The sequence below is a fragment of the Pollachius pollachius genome (genome assembly GCF_949987615.1).
Source record: "Pollachius pollachius genome assembly, chromosome: 12".
NCBI lineage: Eukaryota > Metazoa > Chordata > Actinopteri > Gadiformes > Gadidae > Pollachius > Pollachius pollachius.
The window spans coordinates 14044082-14065366 of record NC_136945.1 but is presented as its reverse complement, the minus strand read 5'-3'; the positions used below and the strand labels follow the sequence as shown (position 1 = coordinate 14065366).

Below are 21285 nucleotides of genomic sequence, written 5' to 3'. Positions count from 1 at the left end.
CTTCCTCTATCTCTCTCACTTGCTCTCTCTCTGTCTCTCTCTTTCACTCTCTCTCCCCCTCTCTCTCTCTCTCTCATTCCGTCTCTTTCGCATATTCTCTCTCTCTTGCTCTCTCTCTCTCATTCTGTCTCTCTCTCCCTCCCTCTCTCTCCATCTCTCTTCCTCCCTCTCTCTCCATCTCTCTCTCTCTCTATCCCTCTCTCTCATTCCGTCTCTCGCATATTCTCTCTTGCTCTCTCTCTCTCTCATTCTGTCTCTCTCTCCATCTCTCTCTTCCTCCCTCTCACTCCATCTCCCTCTCTCTCTCTCATTCCGTCTCTCTCGCGTATTCTCTCTCTCTTGCTCTCTCTCTCTCTTATTCTGTCACTTTCTCCATCTCTCTCTTCCTCCCTCTCTCCCCATCTCTCTCTTCCTCCCTCTCTCTCCATCTCTCTCTTCCTCCCTCTCTCTCCATCTTCTTCCCTCTCTCCATCTCCCTCTCTCTCTTATTCTGTCCCTCTCGCGTTTTCTCTCTCTCATTCTCTCTCTTCCTCCCTCTCTCTTCCTCCCTCACTCTCTCTCCCTCTCCCTCTCTTCCTCCCTCTCTCTCCATCTCCCTCTCTCTCTCTCTCATTCTGTCCCTCTCGCGTATTCTCTCTCTCTCTCTCTCTCGTTTCCTTTCTCTTCCTGATCGCCTTCTCCCTATTTTCTCCCCCTCTTTTATCCTGCTTTCTAACATGTTCTTCATCCAGCTAGGGATTTCCTGTGAACAGGTTTGGTCCGGTTACAATAATAGTATATAACCGGTTGTGTGCGGTTCTCCTCCTAATCCTCAATGGAGGTCCCAAATACTCGTTGAAACACTGTCAGTGGCTGAAAACCAGCTACATAAAAGTCAATGGAAACATTTATCTGCACGTGTAGTTGTGTGTGTGTGTGTGTGTGTGTGTGTGTGCGCGTGTTTGTCTATGTCTCTCTGTGTGCATGCATGCGTGTATGTGAGAGGTCATTCAACAGGATTGATTTAATAATTAACAGGCTGATAATCATGTCCTCTCTCAGTCGATTAGCCCTGTATTGTTAGTATTGATTTCAAGGTCTCATCTGCTACTCATTTAACATGGCTGGATATTTCTGCTGCATATTTCATTGAAGGTTTCTGACATGTGGATGTGTGTCTGTGTGTGTGTGTGTGTAAGTGCGCATCAATGTGTATGTTTAGGTGTGTGTGTGTGTGTGTGTGTGTGTGTGATTGTGTGTATAACTGCATATATATTTGTATGGATGTATGTAACTTTGTATGCGTGTGTGTGTGTGTGTGTGTGTGTGTGTTTGTGTGTGTTTGTGTTAGAAGCGGTGCGTGGGGTGACCATGGTGGAGCTGGTGAAGAGGGAGGGCAGCACGCTGGGGCTCACCATCTCAGGAGGGACCGACAAGGAGGGGAAACCCCGGGTATCCAACCTACGGCCAGGGGGGCTCGCTGCCAGGTGGGCCGACACACACACACACACACACACACACACACACTCAAACAGACACACCCACACATATATACACAGGGCTCCAAACTGCGACCAATTGGTCGCATTTTGCGACCAAAATGTGAGATTGTGCGAGTGAATTTTACATCTGGTCGCACATGTGCGGCCCTAACCCTTTGGAGCCCTGATGCAATTACACAAACAAACACACACACACACACATACCTAGAGTTATTTATTTTCAACATATTTTGGACAATTATTTTTTAGTTTTTGTGAAGTAACCATGTTGTTCTCCCTCACCACTGCAGGAGTGACCAGCTAAATGTGGGGGACTACATCAAGTCGGTGAACGGTATTAACCTGACGAAGCTACGCCACGAAGAGATCATTAGCTTACTGAAGAATGTCGGAGAGAGAGTCCTGCTGGAGGTGGAATATGAACTGCCCCCTACAGGTAAACACCGGTACTGCATCTGCAACTACACTTCCCAGAAACCTTTGAGGTTGTACAGGCTCCAGTTAGCTCGATAGCCAGAACAGTTCCTCGTAGCTGCCCTCATTTTCCAGCAGTGGTGTTGGTAAATAAATAATAGAATAGAATGATAAAAAATAGAATAGAAAGAAAGTGAGTATAAAGAGAAGATCAGTTGTATTCAAATGTGGCCCATGCTGTTTATCATCAACGTGTGTGGGACTATCCAGCTCAAAACGTACAGTGTTGGTGACAATATTTACAGATAGACTTTATTATTATATATACAAAATGGCAACAGATTTACCAAAAAGAGGACAGCCAACAAAAATAAAGCAAAGGAAATAAACAAAATAACAAAAGTGTGTGGGTGGCAGATAAAGTGATGTCATTACACCTTCCTAAATTTAGAGTTGAGTCGTGTTTGAAAAACACGATGAAGTGTTGAACAGCCGTAATCGGGTGGTTTGTAGCAGAGTAAAGAGTCGCAGGTGACAACAAGTTCACTAGGGGGCAACGTTAACCACAAACTGTAATCAGGCTCCATTGTGCTGTTGAATGAAGTTGTGCTTTTGTTGCCTCAATTGATCTGCCTCCCAGGGCTCTGTCTTTCACACCTCATTAATACCTTATTCATTTTCAACACCCTTCTCTTTTTCTATCTGACCTCCTCGATTCCCCTCTCTCTTCCTCTCTGTCCTGCTCTCTCTCTCTCTCTCTCTCTCTCTCTCTCTCTCTCCCCCCATCCCTCCCTCCAATCCTTGCTCTCTCTGTATCTCCCTAACCCTCCCCCCCCCCCCCCCCCCTTATCTCTCCCCACATTTCGCTCTCTTCCTCTCCCTCTGTCTCTCTCCCAGCCCCAGACAGTTCTACGGGGCTGATCTCCAAGACGATAGACATCTGTTTAAATAAGGAAGGGAACAGCTTCGGATTGGTCCTCAGAGGTTAGCAAGTGCTGCTTCAGACTCATATTCCCATGATGCCTTTCAATTTGGAAAACACTTGATTGTGGGAAAACATACCGGACGTTGCTTTGCTTTTTTTCTGAAGGTGGTTCCCATGATGACTGGCATAAGTCCCGCCCCCTTGTGGTGACCTATGTAAGGCCAGGAGGCCCAGCAGACAGGTGATCACACATAAACACACACTCAACACTCGAAACAACTATCTATCCTTACGTTAACTTTTTTTTAATATATTTTTTATATTTTATATTTTTGTGTGTGTGTATATATGTGTGTGCCCGGTTGTGTGTGTGTATATGTGTGTGCCTGGTTGTGTGTATGTTCGTGTGTCTATCTATTTGTGTGTATCTATGTGTGTGTGTGTGTGTGTGTGTGTGTGTGTGTGTGTGTGTGTGTGTGTGTGTGTGTGTGTGTGTGTGTGTGTGTGTGTGTGTGTGTGTGTGTGTGTCTCAGAGAGGGGACCCTGCGTCCTGGGGACCGTCTGCTGAACGTGGACGGGGTCCCGCTCCACACCTCCTCCCACTGTGAGGCCCTCAGCTTCCTGTCCCAGTGCAGTCATGAAGCTCTCTTCCAGATAGAGTACGATGTCGCCATCATGGGTGAGTACTCAGTACTGCCCCCAGCTCCACAGGGAGTCACCCCCCTACCCCCGCAATGTTAGCGCATTGCTCTACCAGTGGGAATCAAACCCCTAACCCTGGCAGTGGTAATGCCTTGATCTACCAGTGGGAATCAAACCCCTAACCCTGGCAGAGTTCATAATATTAATAATATGTTTGTTTGTATAGCACTTTTCCAAAGCAGGTTACAAAGTTATTGAAAGATCAACAGAATAAAAACACCTAGCTAGAATGTAACAGCCAGTACATACAAATACCATGCAAATACCAAAATAATACAGTATGTATAGGATAAAACCATAACACAGTGAAAGCCATTTTGTAAAGATGCTTCTTAAGGAACAATATAAAATGGGGGACAGACTCGGCTAGCCTGATCTCCTAATGCCATGCTCTGCCAGTGGGATTTCAAAACCCTCACCCTGGTAGTTTTACTGCCTCGCTGTATCAATGGGAATCCAAAACCTAACCTTTTAAAAATACCCACCCTGCTTATATAGACAATGGGTGTCTATATGCTGTGTGTAGTGTATTGCATTGTTGTTTCTATTTTGATAATAAATCGTAGTGAAACATGAGTTATATTTACAAATTCACCTTCTCTACCAACCAGACACTGTGAACAATGCCTCTGGTCCGCTATTGGTGGAGATTGCCAAATCGCTCGGGGCAACGCTGGGCATTACGCTGACATCAGCCACTCACAGAAACAAGCAGGTCATCATCATCGACCGCATCAAGCCTGCCAGCGTGGTGGACAGGTAGGCAATACTCAGAGCAAGGTTACTGTCCACATGTTAGGTCAGTCGGTCCATATTTGTAGGTCATAAAAAACATAGCAGTCAGGAGGGACCGACAAGGAGCCGAAACCCCGGGTATCCAACCTGCGGCCAGGGGGGCTCGCTGCCAGGTGGGCCGACACACACACACACACACACACACACACACACACACACACAGCAAAGCCATGTGTGTTTGTTTTAACATAGCAAAGCCAGCGGCTACAGATGAGGCAGGGCTTCATTATTTAATTTACTTAGTATAGGACACGAGTCTTCATTTAGCACAGAAACTGAATTTTGCGTCTGTCCAAATACGTTGATGTGCTTTGGGGAATATTGCGTAGGTAAGGTTAATCAATGTGTTCAAGGAACATCTCACTTATGAGTGAATCCACAATTGATTTCTTTTAGATTACTGATGAAATAAGTATATTTTCATCGACCCAGCGTAAGAAAGAAGCCATGTAAACAGCAAGGGTCCCAGCTTTGATCCCTGGGGGAACCCAATATGAACACTGCAGTGTTTTTATATATATATTCCCAATAGCCATGGTTGGTGAGTGTAGTAAAAACGTTTTAGTTGGTAACTGTGTGAAATATGGAGGAAAATAAGATGGAAGATAAATGGTGTTATGGCAGCAGAGCCTGAAGTGGTAGAGATGGAGGGAGACTCTTCACTCCTACCTGCTCAAGATGAACTGCGTGCTGCCTTGTATTGGTCGGCATTGCGGAGTGTGGATGCATTTAACAAGTGAAGTGCTCTGTCTCTGAGTGACGCTATATGGGAGGAAAGTACATTTGAGTGGAGCCAGCATGGTTCTGCGAGAGCGACCAAGAGAAGATTGATGAGAAAGAGCCAGTTTAAGTGTTCTTGAATGAAATGAGATATAGAGGTGTGTATAATCTATAAACCCAACCATCCATATCTAGGAAGACATATTTCCAAAAGGAAAGGCACACAGAGAGGAGATCTTGGTAACTGTGGACATATAGATACCTACATAGAATAGAACAGAATACCATCTAGTAGAATAGATTGTGTATGGTGTCTCCGAGCTGTAGAATAAAATATAGTCGAATAAAATAGAATATAGTAGAATACAGAGGAAAATGAATGGGAAGTGTCTCAAAGGTGTAGAGTAGAATCAATAACATAATTTAATCTAGTAGAATACAGAGGAACGAGAATGAATTACATCTCCCAGGTTAGAATAGAATAAAGTAGAAAACAAAATAATTCAGTAGAACACAGAGGAACATGAACGTGTGCTGTCCCCCAGGTGTAGAGTAGAATACAGTATGGACTATAACCCAGTAGAACACGGAGGACCATTGAAGGTGTGCTGTGGCCCAGGTGTAGAGTAGAATACAGTATGGACTATAACCCAGTAGAACACAGAGGACCATTGAAGGTGTGCTGTGGCCCAGGTGTAGAGTAGAATACAGTATGGACTATAACCCAGTAGAACACGGAGGACCATTGAAGGTGTGCTGTGGCCCAGGTGTAGAGTAGAATACAGTATGGACTATAACCCAGTAGAACACGGAGGACCATTGAAGGTGTGCTGTGGCCCAGGTGTAGAGTAGAATACAGTATGGACTATAACCCAGTAGAACACGGAGGACCATTGAAGGTGTGCTGTGGCCCAGGTGTAGAGTAGAATACAGTATGGACTATAACCCAGTAGAACACGGAGGACCATTGAAGGTGTGCTGTGTCCCAGGTGCGGGGCACTCCACGTGGGGGACCACCTGCTGTCCATCGATGGGACATCCACAGAGCACTGCTCTGTGCTGGAGGCCACCCAGCTGCTGGCCTCCACCTCTGAGCTGGTCAAACTGGAGGTCCTCCCCGCCCACCACTCCCGCCTCGCCGGGAAACACAACGACACTGGTGGGTGTGTGTGTGTGTGTGTGTGTGTGTGTATCATTGCATATTACAACTTTGATCATATTACAACTATTACTATCTTATTTAATAATTATCTAATATATCTAATAATTATCGTTATCTGGACTTTGCATTGGGGAATAGTGACATGATTTACTATATTCCACCCAATGTGTTATGAGTGACGTGTGAACAACAATGTTGGTAAGGATGGCATCAATATCTGCTGTTGTGGGTGGATGCTGGTCCATATTTACACTGCACAGTGTGTGTGTGTGTGTGTGTGTGTGTGTGTGTGTGTGTGTGTGTGTGTGTGTGTGTGTGTGTGTGTGTGTGTGTTTCTTTTGTTGTTGAGTGCGAGATGAGAGAGAGCAGCAGGAAGAGCCAACTCCAGCAACATCCTTCTAATCCTGGTTTTATGTTCTCAGAGCATGACGAGCGTACACACGTTAAACACACACCTAACCACAGTAAACACACACGTTTTTTGTGCGTGTGCGCTAATCAAACACCATACACACAAAAAACACACGCACAGCATGCTTACACAACACACTTAAACCTCAAAAATCACACACACCCAGCGTACACACATCACATATTAAGTATCTAGAGAAGAGCTACTTATATGCATGCACACACACACACAAACACACATTTTGTATTTCAGAATATTGCAGTTTTGAGGCTGGTTAAGAAGGATGAGAACATCGGATTAGAGAGAGAGAGAGAAAGAGAGAGAGATCGAGAGAGAGATTGAGAGAAAGAGGGAGTGAGAGTGAGAGAGAGAAGGAGAGAAAGAAAGGGGGAGGGAAATAGAGAGCGTGTGAGTGGATAAGAGTGCAGTGTTGAACTGAGGAGAGAGGGAGAGGGAGGAGGAGGTAGAGGAAGGGAAAATGTTAAGGCGGGTTTGGAGCTGCTAGTCTGAAAAGGATGGATGAGAGAGAGAGAGAGAGAGAGAGAGAGAGAGAGAGAGAGAGAGAGAGAGAGAGAGAGAGAGAGAGAGAAAACCGAGAGCGAGAAGAGGATGACAGGTAGTTGTAGCCTCTTTAAAGCCAAAATAGCTTCCAGCTCTTCCTCCTTCATTTTGTCCTGTCCTCCTTTCACTCACTTTTCACCCCACTCTCAACTTCTCTTCTCCTCCCCCTCATTGCCACAGAAAGATGATAAATTATAAATTAATGAATACATTTACTGTCTGATTCATTTATGAGGTTATGAAGAAATTTGTGTGTCTGTGGATTTTAATTGATCATCTACGACTCACAGATCGGGATACAAAGTATATATTTAACTTTTACTTGTATATAGAGTAAAAGTTATGCCCCTTCCGGTAGACCCCATGAGACCTATGAGATCATAAAATATGAATGAGTTTCAATGGAGAGAAAGTAATTATTTTCTGGACCAAGTCATTATATGCGCTGGATTGCACATATGTTGCTTGTGGATTTAAATGATAATTTGCAATTCATGCAAAGAAAACTAAAATATTTCACAAAGAAGTTTGATAATGTTAGGTTTTGTTTGAGGCCGCTTTAAAGCTCTTCGCTGCTCTCGACGCGAATGATATACGTCACCACCCGCACTTGGAACTCTGGTACAGACATGCAGATCTCCCTGCTCCACTTCACCGCTTTTTTCCAAAGGCAGGATAGAAGCATCGAAAGAGGTGAAAACCATTATAAATCGGGGCATGTGGAGAGTTTCAGTTATGCAAATGGGGAGAATGTCGGTCTTGTCCACGCCAGTCGCAGGGAGCGTGACGTCACATACGAGACGTGTAGTCTTTCTCATTGTGTTTTCTCTAAGCCCTTAATTGAACAATTGCACAATAAACGGTCAAACTCTTGACATGAAAAATTATCATTTAAATCCACAAAAAACATATGCGTAATCCAGGGCATATAAAGAATGGGACCAGAAAATAATTACTTTCCCTCCATTGAAACCAATTCATATTTTCCGTTTCTTTTGTCTACCGGAAGGGACGGGACGTCGCACTCTATTACTCCAGGATTAGTAAAAAACGAAAATACATCTGCTTACGTGGTGTGTGTCTGTGTGTGTGTGTGTGTGTGTGTGTGTGTGTGTGTGTGTGTGTGTGTGTGTGTGTGTGTGTGTGTGTGTGTGTGTGTGTGTGTTTTAGTGAAGGTCCAAAAGTCGGACCACCCCCACTCCTGGGATGCCTGTCTGACCTTCGGCCAAACCCCAAACTCCACCCTCTGCAACACAAGCTCCTCCCTTCACAAGTGCTGGACCGCCTCCAACAACAACACCATCAGCAGCCTGGACTACTGCAAATGTAATCACTGCTTGACGTCATAATGATGTCACAATGACGACATAACGACGGCAGGATCCTCGTGTCCTGATGAAGGCATTATGATGTCATGGCCAGGACATAATGATTCCTGATGGCGCAATGCTGTCATGATGATGTCATGATAAGCGCATGATGACATAACGTTGACAGAAGTATTTCTTAATGACATGAGGACATGAGACCACCTGGACGACAAAATGGCAAGGGTGTCATTGTTACGGCATGATTATGTCATGAGAATATTATGAGATTGTCATTATGTGTACCATCAAATCTCCAACGAAATCGAGATACAAAGATCACTGGATAAAGCTGTGAGCGAGCATACTAATGCTCAAAGAGATCACCTTTAGCATTAGGAAGCTAACAGTGAATATGACGTTGCAGAACTGTACCAAAAGGCACCCAAATCTGACTAATCTTATGAAAGGGAAAGCATACAGACATAGCATAACCACGGCATCAACAGAACAAAGTGAAAGGGTGAATTTATATGATAGCTCTTTTCACATCTTATTTTTCACCTTTTTTCCGTCAGTGATGTCTTATTTCTGCAGCTGTTTATTGATATGCTTTGATGAAAGGCTATTTTTACTCATTCAGCGGTTTAGGCATATATTAATAATGTCCTGGTTCCACAAACGGTGCTGTTCAAAGTATTTTCATAATTTTCAACAGCCTCTCCCTCTCCCAATATCCCACTGTTTCTCTCTCTCTCTCCCCTCCTTCCCTCTATCTCCCTCTCTAGCTCTAGTCTCTGCTAGTTTCTCTCCAAGCTCGACCTCCACGTCCGGTCCCAGCAGTCAGAGCTCCAGCACACTGCCCAGGACTACAGTTCCCATGAGCCCCCGAAACTCGCTGCTGAAACGACGACAGAGGAAGAAGGAGCACAAGAGCTCCTGTAAGCCCAACGCTCATTCAAACCCAATTATAAGGATTATTTGTACCTTATAATGTGATGCGTAGTATTGTTTTATATGTACTTAAGTTATGTATATGAAACATAAACTGATATAGGTACTCATAAGTATTAGTAGTACTGCTTTTTTTATGAAGACATTTATTCATAAAATTGTACAGTGTGTGTGTGTGTCTCTCTCTCTCTCTATTCATCCCCCATGTTCTCCCCCTCCAGTGTCCCTGGCCTCCAGCTCAGTGGGCCCGGGGGGGCAGGTGGTCCACGTGGAGACGGGGGAGGTGGTCCTGATGGGGGACCCCCTCAACGGCTTCGGGGTCCAGCTGCAGGGGGGCATCTTCGCCACAGAAACGCTCTCGGCTCCCCCGCTCATACGCTTCATAGAGCCAGACAGCCCCGCGGAGAGGTACACACAACCTCTCTCACACACACACACACACACACACACACAGGTGCAGACACACTCACTCTATTTACACACATGTACGGACAAACACACACGCTCACACAATGAAAGACACAGCAGGGAGAAGATTGACAGAGCTCTGATGGTTATCTTATCCTTGTGAATTAAACAAGGACAATTAAACAAGCTGTGTGCAGGTGTTTGTGTGTGAATGGGAAGTGTGTGTGGGCATTCTGTATCCTAACGAGAATGATGTGTAGTGTGCATCTGTTTTTTCTGTGTGTAATATAATGAATGAGTGCATGCATGTTTAAGTGTGCGGTTGTCTCTGCATGCATGTGTATGTGTGCATATGTTTCACTGCATTAGCCGTGGTCAAAAGTGCTGTGTGTGTGTATGTTTGTGTGCGTCGGTCTCATAGTGTTAGCCACGGTGCTAAGTGCTGTGTCTCTGTAGCCTGCAGCTGCACTCTGTCCTCCATTAGTGCCCACGCTAACAACGCTAATTAGTTTCTCCCACACGATGGTGTAGGGTGGGGTGGGGGAGGGGGTGGGGGAGGGGGGGGGTGAGCAGCGTCCTGATGGAATTTAAATAAGCCCCTTAACTCTCCCCCAACGCCCCCATCCGCACACACCCTTACCCTGGCTTCCCCAAATACCAGATTCTGCTCTCTAAACTCGCTCAGACAGTTGATATGAAAAGAGGTGCTGCTTAGTGTATTAACACTGCAGGATAGATGAATAGGTAGCGAGAGAGAGGGATTGGAGACGGAGAGGAATATAGTAAGAAAGATGGAAAAAAGAGAGAGAGGGAGCTACAGACAGAGGGAGAGAGAGCGACAGACAGAAAGACAGAGGGAGGGATAGAGAGGTCCACTTCATCTACAGATCATAATGACGTCTGACAAGACATTAATGCAGCCCCATCAACCCACTAACTCATGCACAAGTGGAGGTATGTGTCGGTGTGTGTGTGTTTGTGTCTATGTAAGATTAGAACTTGTTGCTGAGCAATGAGCTGCATAATTGGTATTTGTATTAGGGTGTGTGTGTGTGTGTGTGTGTAATATGGAACAAAAACACAGTTTACTCAGTCGCAAAAGAAAGGTGCATGTCAGAGTATGCCAGTTTAGATTAGATCAGTGTGTGTGTATGTGTGTGTGTGTGTGTGTGTGTTAAGCATGAACAAAAATAATCAAAGGAGAAATAAGTAACCTGTGGTGATACCTTTCAGAAAATACATGTCTTAATGAATGTAATGGCAAGATATTAACTATAGTACAAACATTATTAAAAGTCCCCTATTCACCCTATAGAGATGTAGATTAGATTTACCTTTGTGACATCAGGAGTGGGTGGTTCCACCGAGATGTATAATGGATTGATCTCCCCATCATACATCTAGGTGGACACTTTTGATGTAACCTGCCAGTCGAACAAGGGGCCTTTTAACCACACGGGATCAACTTTATGTTGTCTTTTGGAGACTAACTTTGGTACCATGGTTGCACTTCCGGTAGGTGTGGCCTACTACAGGTGGGGGACCGCCTCCTGTCAATCAATGGGATTGCAACAGAGGACGGAACGTTGGAGGAAGCCAATCAGCTTCTCCGAGACGCGGCGCTGACCAATCGGGTGGCCCTGGAGATAGAGTTTGACGTGGCAGGTGGGAGTTGCTTTTCAAACAAAATGGGAAATTCTCAGCTGTTCTCTTCCCACACTATTCTTTTTTCAAAATGTTGACTTCCTCTTTCTCCCTTGTCTTCACCCCACCTTTCCTTCTGAGAAAGAGAAATAGTAGACATGTTAAACTGTTTTAGTTTGGTTTGACAAGAAAGAGAGAACGAGAGACCCCCACAGTAAGAGAAAGAAAGAGTTGAAAAAAATCCAAAACAATCGAAGGATGCCATTAAGGAGCTTCTATTTTATCCTCATGTGTGAGGGTGATTAGTCCTTACAAGCTACTTGTGGCATCACAAGGGACAGTACCTTCTAATGCTAATGTCTGCTCAACGTGCTATGCTAGTGGTGATTTGCTCATGCTAACTCCAATCATTTCACTAGAGGAATTATCAATGCTATACCATTAGTGACGTGCTAATATTAGCTCTAATGGCCATACCAGTAGTTAGTTGCTAATGCTAGCTCTACTGGCTATACCAGTACTTGGGTGCTAATGATGGCTCTAAAGGTTATGCTTGTGGTGATGGGTTGACATGCTAATGCTAAGTCTTACTATACGTCTCTCAGATGGAGGCCTGATGTTAAGTAGATGCTGCCATCACACCAGAGCCCTGGCTGTCAGCTACATGAAGCTAAACTTAAACCGAGGCTTAAATTAAATAGAATATAAAGGAACAAACTTGGGAGTTAAATCGCAATGGGTGGAAACATCCAATGAACTAAGATTAGTTTTACCTCAAAAATTATGGGGGAACATTTAGGCACTTTCAGAATTAGTTGTAAAAGCAAATAAAACAAACTATTTATTTGAAGGGATTAGGCTACCGCTGTATTTGCATGAGTGGCATCAAAACTAAGTAGAAAGCAATAAGTATAAGAGAATGTTTCTCTTGTGTCTGTCCATATATCACTTTGTATATAATGTGTGTATGTAAATGTATGTTTGTATGTATAGAGTCTGTGGTGCCAAGCAGTGGTACTTTCCATGTTAAGCTACCCAAGAAAAGAGGAGTGGAGCTGGGCCTCACAATAAGTGGTAAAACACCACACACACACACACACACACACACACACACACACACACACACACACACACACACACACACACACACACACACACACACACACACACACACACACACACACACACACACACACACACACACACACAAAACATTAACATTCCAACCCATCCTGCCAACTGCAGGCTCTTACTTTGAAAGATGGAGACAGATTCCTGACAAACTTGTATTTTGAAGAACTTAGTAAGATGAACTTAGCCACTTTTTTTGTAAATGCAGAGCCATACTTAGGATAGTCAGACGGCATCAGAAGTTTATTAATATGATTCGGTTCAGTCAGCATGTTATTTTTATAAACACAAACAGCCAATCAGCCATAGCCTAATAGTTTTCCTCGAGTCAGAATATTGTCATCCATGTATACCATCCAAAGAAATAAAAGCATGCGCTCAGAGTACAGAGACCCTTAAAGAAGGGTAGTATTTTAAGTTATGGAGCTATACTATGAACAGGTTGGCAGAAAGTGGTACACACTCTCATGGACAACTGTCGTATTTTTGCCGTAAAAACTTTCTTCAAACAACCAGAACAAAACTTTTATGGTATAATTTATATTTGTTGAATTAACTCAAATCCATAATCTCATTAGGGGGATTTTGGTTGGAAACATTCCATCGACAAAAACCCAAACACCCTCGATTCGTTATGAGTAGTGGAACCATGGCGTCCCCTAGTGGATGTCTTTGGTAGTTGAATGAGGATCCATTAAGACGGCACGTCAATAGCCCTTCAGTTATATAAGGGTTGGGTAATGTATTGTAATATACACCATGGCCCGGGATAGTTCAATGTAACAAATATAACAGCGTATAGTACAGCATTTCAATCCAGTATCTAAATAAAAAGTAACGCACACACACCCCAAAACATGTAGGCCTCCTTCCCACTTCTCTCCGAAGTCAGGCCGAGATTCAGGAAGTCCAATATTGAAGAAACAATGACATTTCATTGCTTCAGAACCAAGTTTCCAAATCATTCAGATTTTAGCCCCAGGACAAATCAAAGTGACATCCCTGCAACTACAATAAAATGCTCTACAAACCCAGCAAATCAGAGAAACAAAGTCTGCATTTCTAGGAAACAAATCAAGAGAAAGTTGCTTTGTGTAAGAATTTTCTACAAGCTCAAATGTGGACCAGTATATTGTTGAAGGTGCACTGTGTATAATCAAGTGCCATCTAGCAAAACAGACTTGGTAGAAGTGTAATATGTAATTTTCCAAAGGATGTTTTAATTAGTGTTTAATCCGATGAAAATAAGAATTGTGATTTTGTAACCTGACAGAGTCCCTTTATATCTAAATAGGGAGCCTGTCCTCTTCCACTGAGCCCATTATTTCTATGAACCTCATTTCGGCTCAAATTTCAAGCACGTTTGATATCATGTAGCCCTGCCTTACATGTAGTGTTCGACATGTATGACAAAGATAGATACCGTATTGTGATTTGGTCTATTTGATTTATTCGCAGGGTATAGCAGTCAAATTTATCATGGTGCGATTACAATTTGTTACTTTCTCACAAAGAAGAAATCACTGCGTAAAAGTCCTATTCAGCTCCATGAATTATATGTTAAATTACCTTTTGTCAAAACTATGACCTATAGTTCTACAGACAAAAGAAAATTTGTAAGATTAATTAATCCATCAGGGATACTCATTAATTGACTTCTCGAGGCAGTCGTAGGCATTGACACAAGCAGGCCAGTAGAGGCCCCGTAGTCTTTGAAAGGGAGGGCTGGACAGAGCTGTTTAGAGACTCTAACCCTCTGTCTAAATGGTTATGGGCTGGTGGGAGTATTCAGTTGGTTGCAATTTGCAACCTCACCGCTAGATGTTACCAAGTCTATCACACTGGACCTCCTATTACATGAGGATTGTGACGATTGCACAATGCAAATTTTCTTAACACTTTTATATTATGAAAAAAGAAAAAATCCACCTTCGGAAATATTCATTGCAACACTTAATCGAATTATTGTACAGATCCTTTTCTGATCCCAAACTGATATATAAATTACAGAATGGCAGCTGAGATTCAGACCAGCACTTTATCGATGCTTTGAAACAGCTCCAACTCAACATTCAGGTTGAATGGTTCAATAAAAATAAATATAAAGTAAGATTGATACACAACATTTAATCCTGCTCCAACAAAACATTTGTGTTAGATGAAGCACAATCACATTTCAAATTCATAGTCATTAACCAGCTCAATCATTCACCAGCTTTTATTATTAAAGTTAATACTAAGGCGAGGTCTTTCTGAAAGTAACTTACCATGCAGTTGGTTTAAGACGCGTTCAAACATGAAAGACATGAAGACAAACAAAAAGCACAAACTGACGAATCAACTCACATTCAGTTAGCTGTGTTGAGTAGAGCAGAAAGCAAATCCCAGCCATAACTCAAGGAGTTTGGCCATAGCAGTCAGCCTCCTTCTCGATTGTTGAGTAACATTACCTGTAAGACATGAACAATTTTGTCACCATTATAATCTGAATGTTTGTGAACATTTGTATCATAATAACACAACAAGGAGCCATACCTCAGAGACTGTCAGGAGTATGAGTGGGAGAGGGGGGAAGGTCTACTTAACAACTCTCTGATGATAACATTCAGCTGTGTGAGCATAGAGGAGCGCTTCATTCGTGCCCCGGGCTGTCCAAGATGCTTGGTTAATATGGGTTGGTGTATTGTCGACTGCACAGAGAGGCAGTTCATTTGGTTGCTGTAGAGATAATGACAGCACTGCACTTGTTATTCAGAGGTGTAAAAGCACGGACGATACTTTGAGATTATTTTAAACTATTTAGTGTTTTTTGAGTGCATTTAAAGGCTGAAAAGAGGGAACATCTTCATGTAATTTATTAAGGTTATCAATCTATATGGGGACAAATTTTATACAGTCAAAGGCTGCCTTCGGAAGAGGATGAATTATCAGGACCAAAATGAAAGTATCTTGGCTTGACATCTACTAGATCCAACCAAAAGCTTTATTGACATAATATTAAATACAAACCACCCACATGTGACCGTGTTTGAGCGTGTGTATGAATGGGTGAATGTGAGGGAATAATTATGAAGCAGTTTGAGTGGCCGCTGGTCTGAAAGTGCTTCATATATGAAGTCCATTTACCATCTACCTAATTGGACATATAAGTCTGAAAACCAAACATATCTCGAAAAATAAGATAAGATACTATATGAATCCCAAACAGGAATTAGACTCTGATAAATAGAAATTGCAGGGGAGTAGTAAAAATGATAATAAATAAATATTGAAATGACACAAAAAGGCAGGTTTAGTGTGAAAACAAAATGATATTTTGTACTATTTTCTACCAGTAGAGCCACTTAAAAGTTTTAGCTGGTGGGATGATATGAATGTTGAATGTTTAACATATGCTTCCTTAAGAAAAACATATGTTAAAGTTTATAAACAGAGATCAGAATTGTTGTTGTTGCTTATGGTGATGTCATTGCCTCCTCAGCCAGTAAGAAGCCAGGAGAGCCCCTCATCATCTCTGACATCAAGAAGGCCAGCATGGCTCACAGGTATCTGCTCTACTCTATCCTACGATGGTTACTATATTATTTTTGCTATACTCTTTATCTCTCTCTCTCTCTCCCTGTCTCTCTATCTCTCACTCTCTCTCTCTCTCTCTCTCTCTCTCTCTCTCTCTCTCTCTCTCCCTCTGTTTCTCTCTATCTCTCACTCTCTTGTGCATTCTTCCTCTGTGTCTATTAAATCCAGTTCAATAGAGCTTTCCTGGCATGGACAATACAAAGTGCATTGCCAAAGCAGTATAAAAATCCAACAAAAGAAAGATAACAATATTGGCCATGTAAAATGTGTTTGTATCGCTCTCCCCCCCTCTCTTGCTCACCCACACTACCTCCCCTATCTCTCACTCCCCTTTCCTCACCCTCTCTCCAATTCAACTAAATGGACAATGAATTGTATTGGCAGGATATGTTTTGCAAAAGCTTTTTTTTATTGAATAAGCCTGTGTCCCCCCAGTAGGACACCCACTGTGAGAGGTGTCCCCTGTGGAGGGTACTGCTCAGCGCTGTGTCCCCCCAGTAGGACACACACTGTGAGAGGTGTCCCCTGTGGAGGGTACTGTTCACCGCTGTGTCCCCCCTATAGGACACCCACTGTGAGAGGTGTCCCCTGTGGAGGGTACTGCTCAGCGCTGTGTCCCCCCAGTAGGACACACACTGTGAGAGGTGTCCCCTGTGGAGGGTACTGCTCAGCGCTGTGTCCCCCCAGTAGGACACACACTGTGAGAGGTGTCCCCTGTGGAGGGTACTGCTCAGCGCTGTGTCCCCCCTGTAGGACGGGTACCCTGGAGCCTGGGGACAAGCTGCTGGCCATCGACAGCGTGCGGCTGGAGAGCTGCTCCCGGGAGGAGGCGGAGCATATCCTGCAGCAGTGCGAGGACCTCGTCAAGCTCAAGATACGCAAGGACGAGGACAACTCAGGTAGCGCCGCCGGAGCCTGCACCCAGGGAGTGTCTGTGTGTGTGTGTGTGTGTGTGTGTGTGTGTGTGTTTGTTTTATACTTCAAAACACACACACACATACCTGTTCACCGCATTAACCCCCCCGGCTGTTTGTGTGGGTGGGTGTGGGTGTGTGTGTGTGTGTGTGTGTGTGTGTGTGTGTGTGTGTGTGCGTGTGTGTGCGCGTGCGTGCGTGTGTGTGTGAGTGTGTGTGTGTGTTTGTGTGTGTGTGTGTGTTTTATACTAACAGGGTGTGTAACAAAACTCTTCTACTTCATGAGTAATAAAAACGCCTAGCTTTGTGAGACCGTCCAGACATTCATCTGTATTTGGCCTGGAAGCAACTTGATTTCCCAATATTGGCGTGGCCATGTTTAATTCCGAAATTTGTTGATGAGAGCAGAAGCTGGCTTTTATCTTGCCAAATCCCGTTTAAAGTAAAGCAGAAACAGATTCTGCTCGGGGAAAAGCCTTCCGTGCAGATGTCTGTTGATGTTTTTATCATAGTTATTCAGAGTATCCCCAAAAAGTAGTTTGATCGCTTTGTAGATTGCCTGACTTTTCTCTGTGGAGTACCTTGTTAGCCATGACCTCAAACTCCCTCCCCGGAGCATTGCTTCATATCATTTTTGCTTTTTTGGAAGAGGCTTTCAGCAGCCTCAACGTGTCACACCATGTTTTGATGATGCTATGGAAGGCAATGTTGCAATCCATTTTTATGATGATTTATTGGATGTTTTAATTGGCGACTTCAAAAGCTATTCTTGGAAGATGTTAGGATGGGTTTTCTAACCTACCCCTTACAACAGGTCACTTGGGTGGATGTAGCTGGAGAGTTATGTAACGGCTTGTCATGTCGAATCAACACCCCACCTGGAGGTGAACTATAATCAGTTCTCACGTCACACAGCAGCAAACACCCCCTACGACCACTGGGGGGCAGTGTTTCCTAAGGATATCTCAGAGAAACAAACACACACAGGCACCTCTGTGGAGACATGCAATGATTCATGGTGACACAGCACTGAGATGCCTGTTGTCATGGAAACCATATCCAAGGTTTCTTTTATGACCTACTTTCTGAAAAAAGAGTGGTCTTGGATAGGTATGCGTGTGTACATCGCAGTATATTTCTGCTATGTCAACGTCAGGCAGTTCCTATTATTATAATGTAGCAACGACATGACAATAATAGTGTAATGTGTTTTTATGCATGACTGTGTACAAATGTATGTCCCAGAAAAATACATACTGTACTGGGTATTTATCTGTATTTATGCGTTTGTGTTAAGTATGTCCTACTCTGTGTATTATTACATGTTTGTGTTCTTCAAGATGAGCAGCATTGTGTATTTAGGTGTGTATTAAGGAGTATCACGTGTGTTGGTGTGTGCTGGCAGATGAGCAGGAGACGTCGGGCAGCATCGTGTACACGGTGGAGCTGAAGCGGTACGGAGGGCCTCTCGGCATCACCATCTCAGGCACCGAGGAGCCCTTTGACCCCATCACCATCTCTGGTCTGACCAGGAGGGGCCTGGCCGAGAGGTACACATACACTGGCACACAAACACACCCACAAACACACTCGCACGCACCCTAGCACACACTCACACACACACACACACACACAGACTAGCACATAAACACACACACACTCTCACACTCATTTTCGACTGGGCTTCAATCTGGAGCCACTACATGAGCTTTCTTTAGCCTCTCTCCATCCGCTCTTGATCCGCTCTTCCTCCTCTCTTCATCCTCTCTTCCTCCTCTCTTTATCCTCTCTTCATCCTCTCTTCCTCCTCTCTTCCTCCTCTCTTCCTCCTCTCTTCATCCACTCTTTATCCTCTCTTCATCCTCTCTTCATCCGCTCTTTATCCTCTCTTCATCCTCTCTTCATCCTCTCTTCATCCGCTCTTTATCCTCTCTTCATCCTCTCTCCATCCTCTCTTCATCCTCTCTTCATCCTCTCTTCATCCTCTCTTCCTCCTCTCTTCATCCTCTCTTCACCCGCTCTTCAAGCTCTCTTCAACTAATCTTCATCCTCTCATCAGCTGGCCTTCATGCTCTCTTCCTCCTCGCTGCTCCCACTCTTCGTCCTCCATTCCGCACTACATCCAGTCCCCACAGCCCCAAAATTAACCTATCTGTTCATTAAAAGGGTAAGGCTTTCTCAGTGAATATGTTGAATTGGCTTCGGCCAACATTCCTTAGTTGGGTGTTGGTGTTTTATGGAGCAGTGTGCAAGATCCGTAACATTGCAGCTGCTCTAAAGGTCAGGCCTCGCCTATCGCACATAGTGGCCAGGAGCATATTGTTCCATAAATAGCATGAATGTTTCACCAATCCCAGGTGTTCTTACAAAAATGGCAGGCCTGTTTGACCAACCCCAGGTGCTGCCACATAAGTATCATGCCAGTTTGACCAATCACAAGTGTTGTAAAAACAGCATCAAGCATGTTTGCTCTAATTAGAAACAAGACAGCAGTCGTCTCAAGCCAGTTGTCAATAACCAACAAGAAGAGATACAGCTTTAGCATTATGCTAAGAGCCAGCTCAGCCTGTCAGAAGAGATGTAACATGGGCATTATGCTAACAGTCTGCTCAGCTATACAAAGGTAAAGTTACAGCCATGACAAGTTAGTTGAAAGTTTTAACAGGCAGGTTCAGTCGAACCAAACATCAGTACTCTATTAATAGAGCATCTAGCCACTGTGTAAATGCAGGTCTCCCTCCACCTGGCTTCCCACACATGGTGGAGGGATATAAGCCATGTGATGAGGCTTTACACTGAGCCCAAGCACAGCATTAGGATTATCCCCACTCTTAATATCTAGGGCGACGGCGGCTTCATTACTTTGGCCTGATTAGGGGGACAAATGTATTTATCAAATACATGCCTCCAAACATATCTGATACTCGTCTCAAAGTATATTAATTACACACCTGAAAATATATCAAATATACGCCTCAAAAATGAGGAGTATGAAAACTATTCATAATCCACATTTGTTAACATTGGACAAATTAAGTGTGATTGTTGAATTTAATATTTCTCTTTAAATAGAATAACTGCTTAGGAATACTAACAAAACAATACAACACTAAACTAACAACTGCTGGTACATCTGCTCATTCAAGTGGAAACACTTTTGCCCACAGATTCTAAGTGTGCAGTCTGCATGTAGATACATTTTATAACACAGTTTAATCCAATGTCAGTCCATTACTGGATTAGAGAGAGAGAGAGAGAGAGAGAGAGAGAGAGAGAGAGAGAGAGAGAGAGAGAGAGAGAGAGAGAGAGAGAGAGAGAGAGAGAGAGCGAGAGAGAGAGATTTAGCACAATTTATGCAGGAGGAGCTTGGGACAACTGTTATAGGAAAATTACAAGGACACACAAACATTGACTCAAAGACCACAGTATCAAATGTTAATGCTATCAGCAGTGTCATCAGTACATTTTTAATCATGTACATGCATGCTGTAGTGTATGTGTCTGTGCTTGGCCCATTAGGTGTGTGTGTGTGTGTGTGTGTGTGTGTGTGTGTGTGTGTGTGTGTGTGTGTGGGTGTGTGTGCGTGTGTGTGTGTGTGTGCGTGTGCATGTTTGACTGGGAAAGCAGTAGTGTAAGTGTGCAGGCATGTCTGTGGTGTGCATGAGAGTTATGCAGGTGTGTGTATGTGTGTGTGTGTGTGTGTGTGTGTGTGTGTGTGTCGGGGGGAAGTGAGTGTGATTGATGATAAGATTACGAGTAAACTTTAACCCAGTTGGCGAGGTCCTCAATGCTTTTGTTCAACAAAACAAAGGGGTTTACATAGCACCCTAAATAGACCTTGCGTTTAGTTAGTCTAGGGTTGGCTGCAAACCGGGATGACTCTGCTGTGGTTTTTAACCTGGTTAGCATCTTCACAGAGTAGCATTGGGCCCGTCGCCCGTGAAGATGACAGTGGTGTTCTGCTGGTTAGCATGAACCTAGCAACCAGCCCGACAAAGGCATATAAAACAAAGGACAGGGTGTTCCTTACACCATGTGCCGAGCAAACCGCCTATACATGCCTGGACGCGCACACACACACTCAGACACACACAAACACAATAGTAGTATTATATGGGATTCACTCAAGTGAATGGATAACTGTGGTATGTTTCATTACATGTGTGTATGTATGTGTGT

At 43.8% G+C, this 21285-nt stretch overlaps 1 protein-coding gene across 1 annotated transcript in view; it reads left to right on the top strand.

The window, feature by feature from the left end:
• The window catches only part of grip2b (glutamate receptor interacting protein 2b), a gene marked incomplete at both ends in the record, with an annotated part of 110977 nt that overhangs the window by 81334 nt on the left and 8358 nt on the right, over window positions 1-21285 (top strand). Inside the window, 15 exons of the mRNA XM_079748553.1 lie at window positions 1331-1466; window positions 1772-1917; window positions 2793-2879; window positions 2986-3061; window positions 3354-3499; window positions 4134-4281; window positions 6027-6196; window positions 8343-8498; window positions 9268-9420; window positions 9655-9841; window positions 11361-11506; window positions 12479-12559; window positions 16098-16161; window positions 16946-17091; window positions 18512-18656. Of these exons, the coding sequence (XP_079604679.1) occupies window positions 1331-1466; window positions 1772-1917; window positions 2793-2879; window positions 2986-3061; window positions 3354-3499; window positions 4134-4281; window positions 6027-6196; window positions 8343-8498; window positions 9268-9420; window positions 9655-9841; window positions 11361-11506; window positions 12479-12559; window positions 16098-16161; window positions 16946-17091; window positions 18512-18656 (1987 nt within the window). The remainder of the gene's footprint in view (window positions 1-1330; window positions 1467-1771; window positions 1918-2792; window positions 2880-2985; window positions 3062-3353; window positions 3500-4133; window positions 4282-6026; window positions 6197-8342; window positions 8499-9267; window positions 9421-9654; window positions 9842-11360; window positions 11507-12478; window positions 12560-16097; window positions 16162-16945; window positions 17092-18511; window positions 18657-21285) is intronic.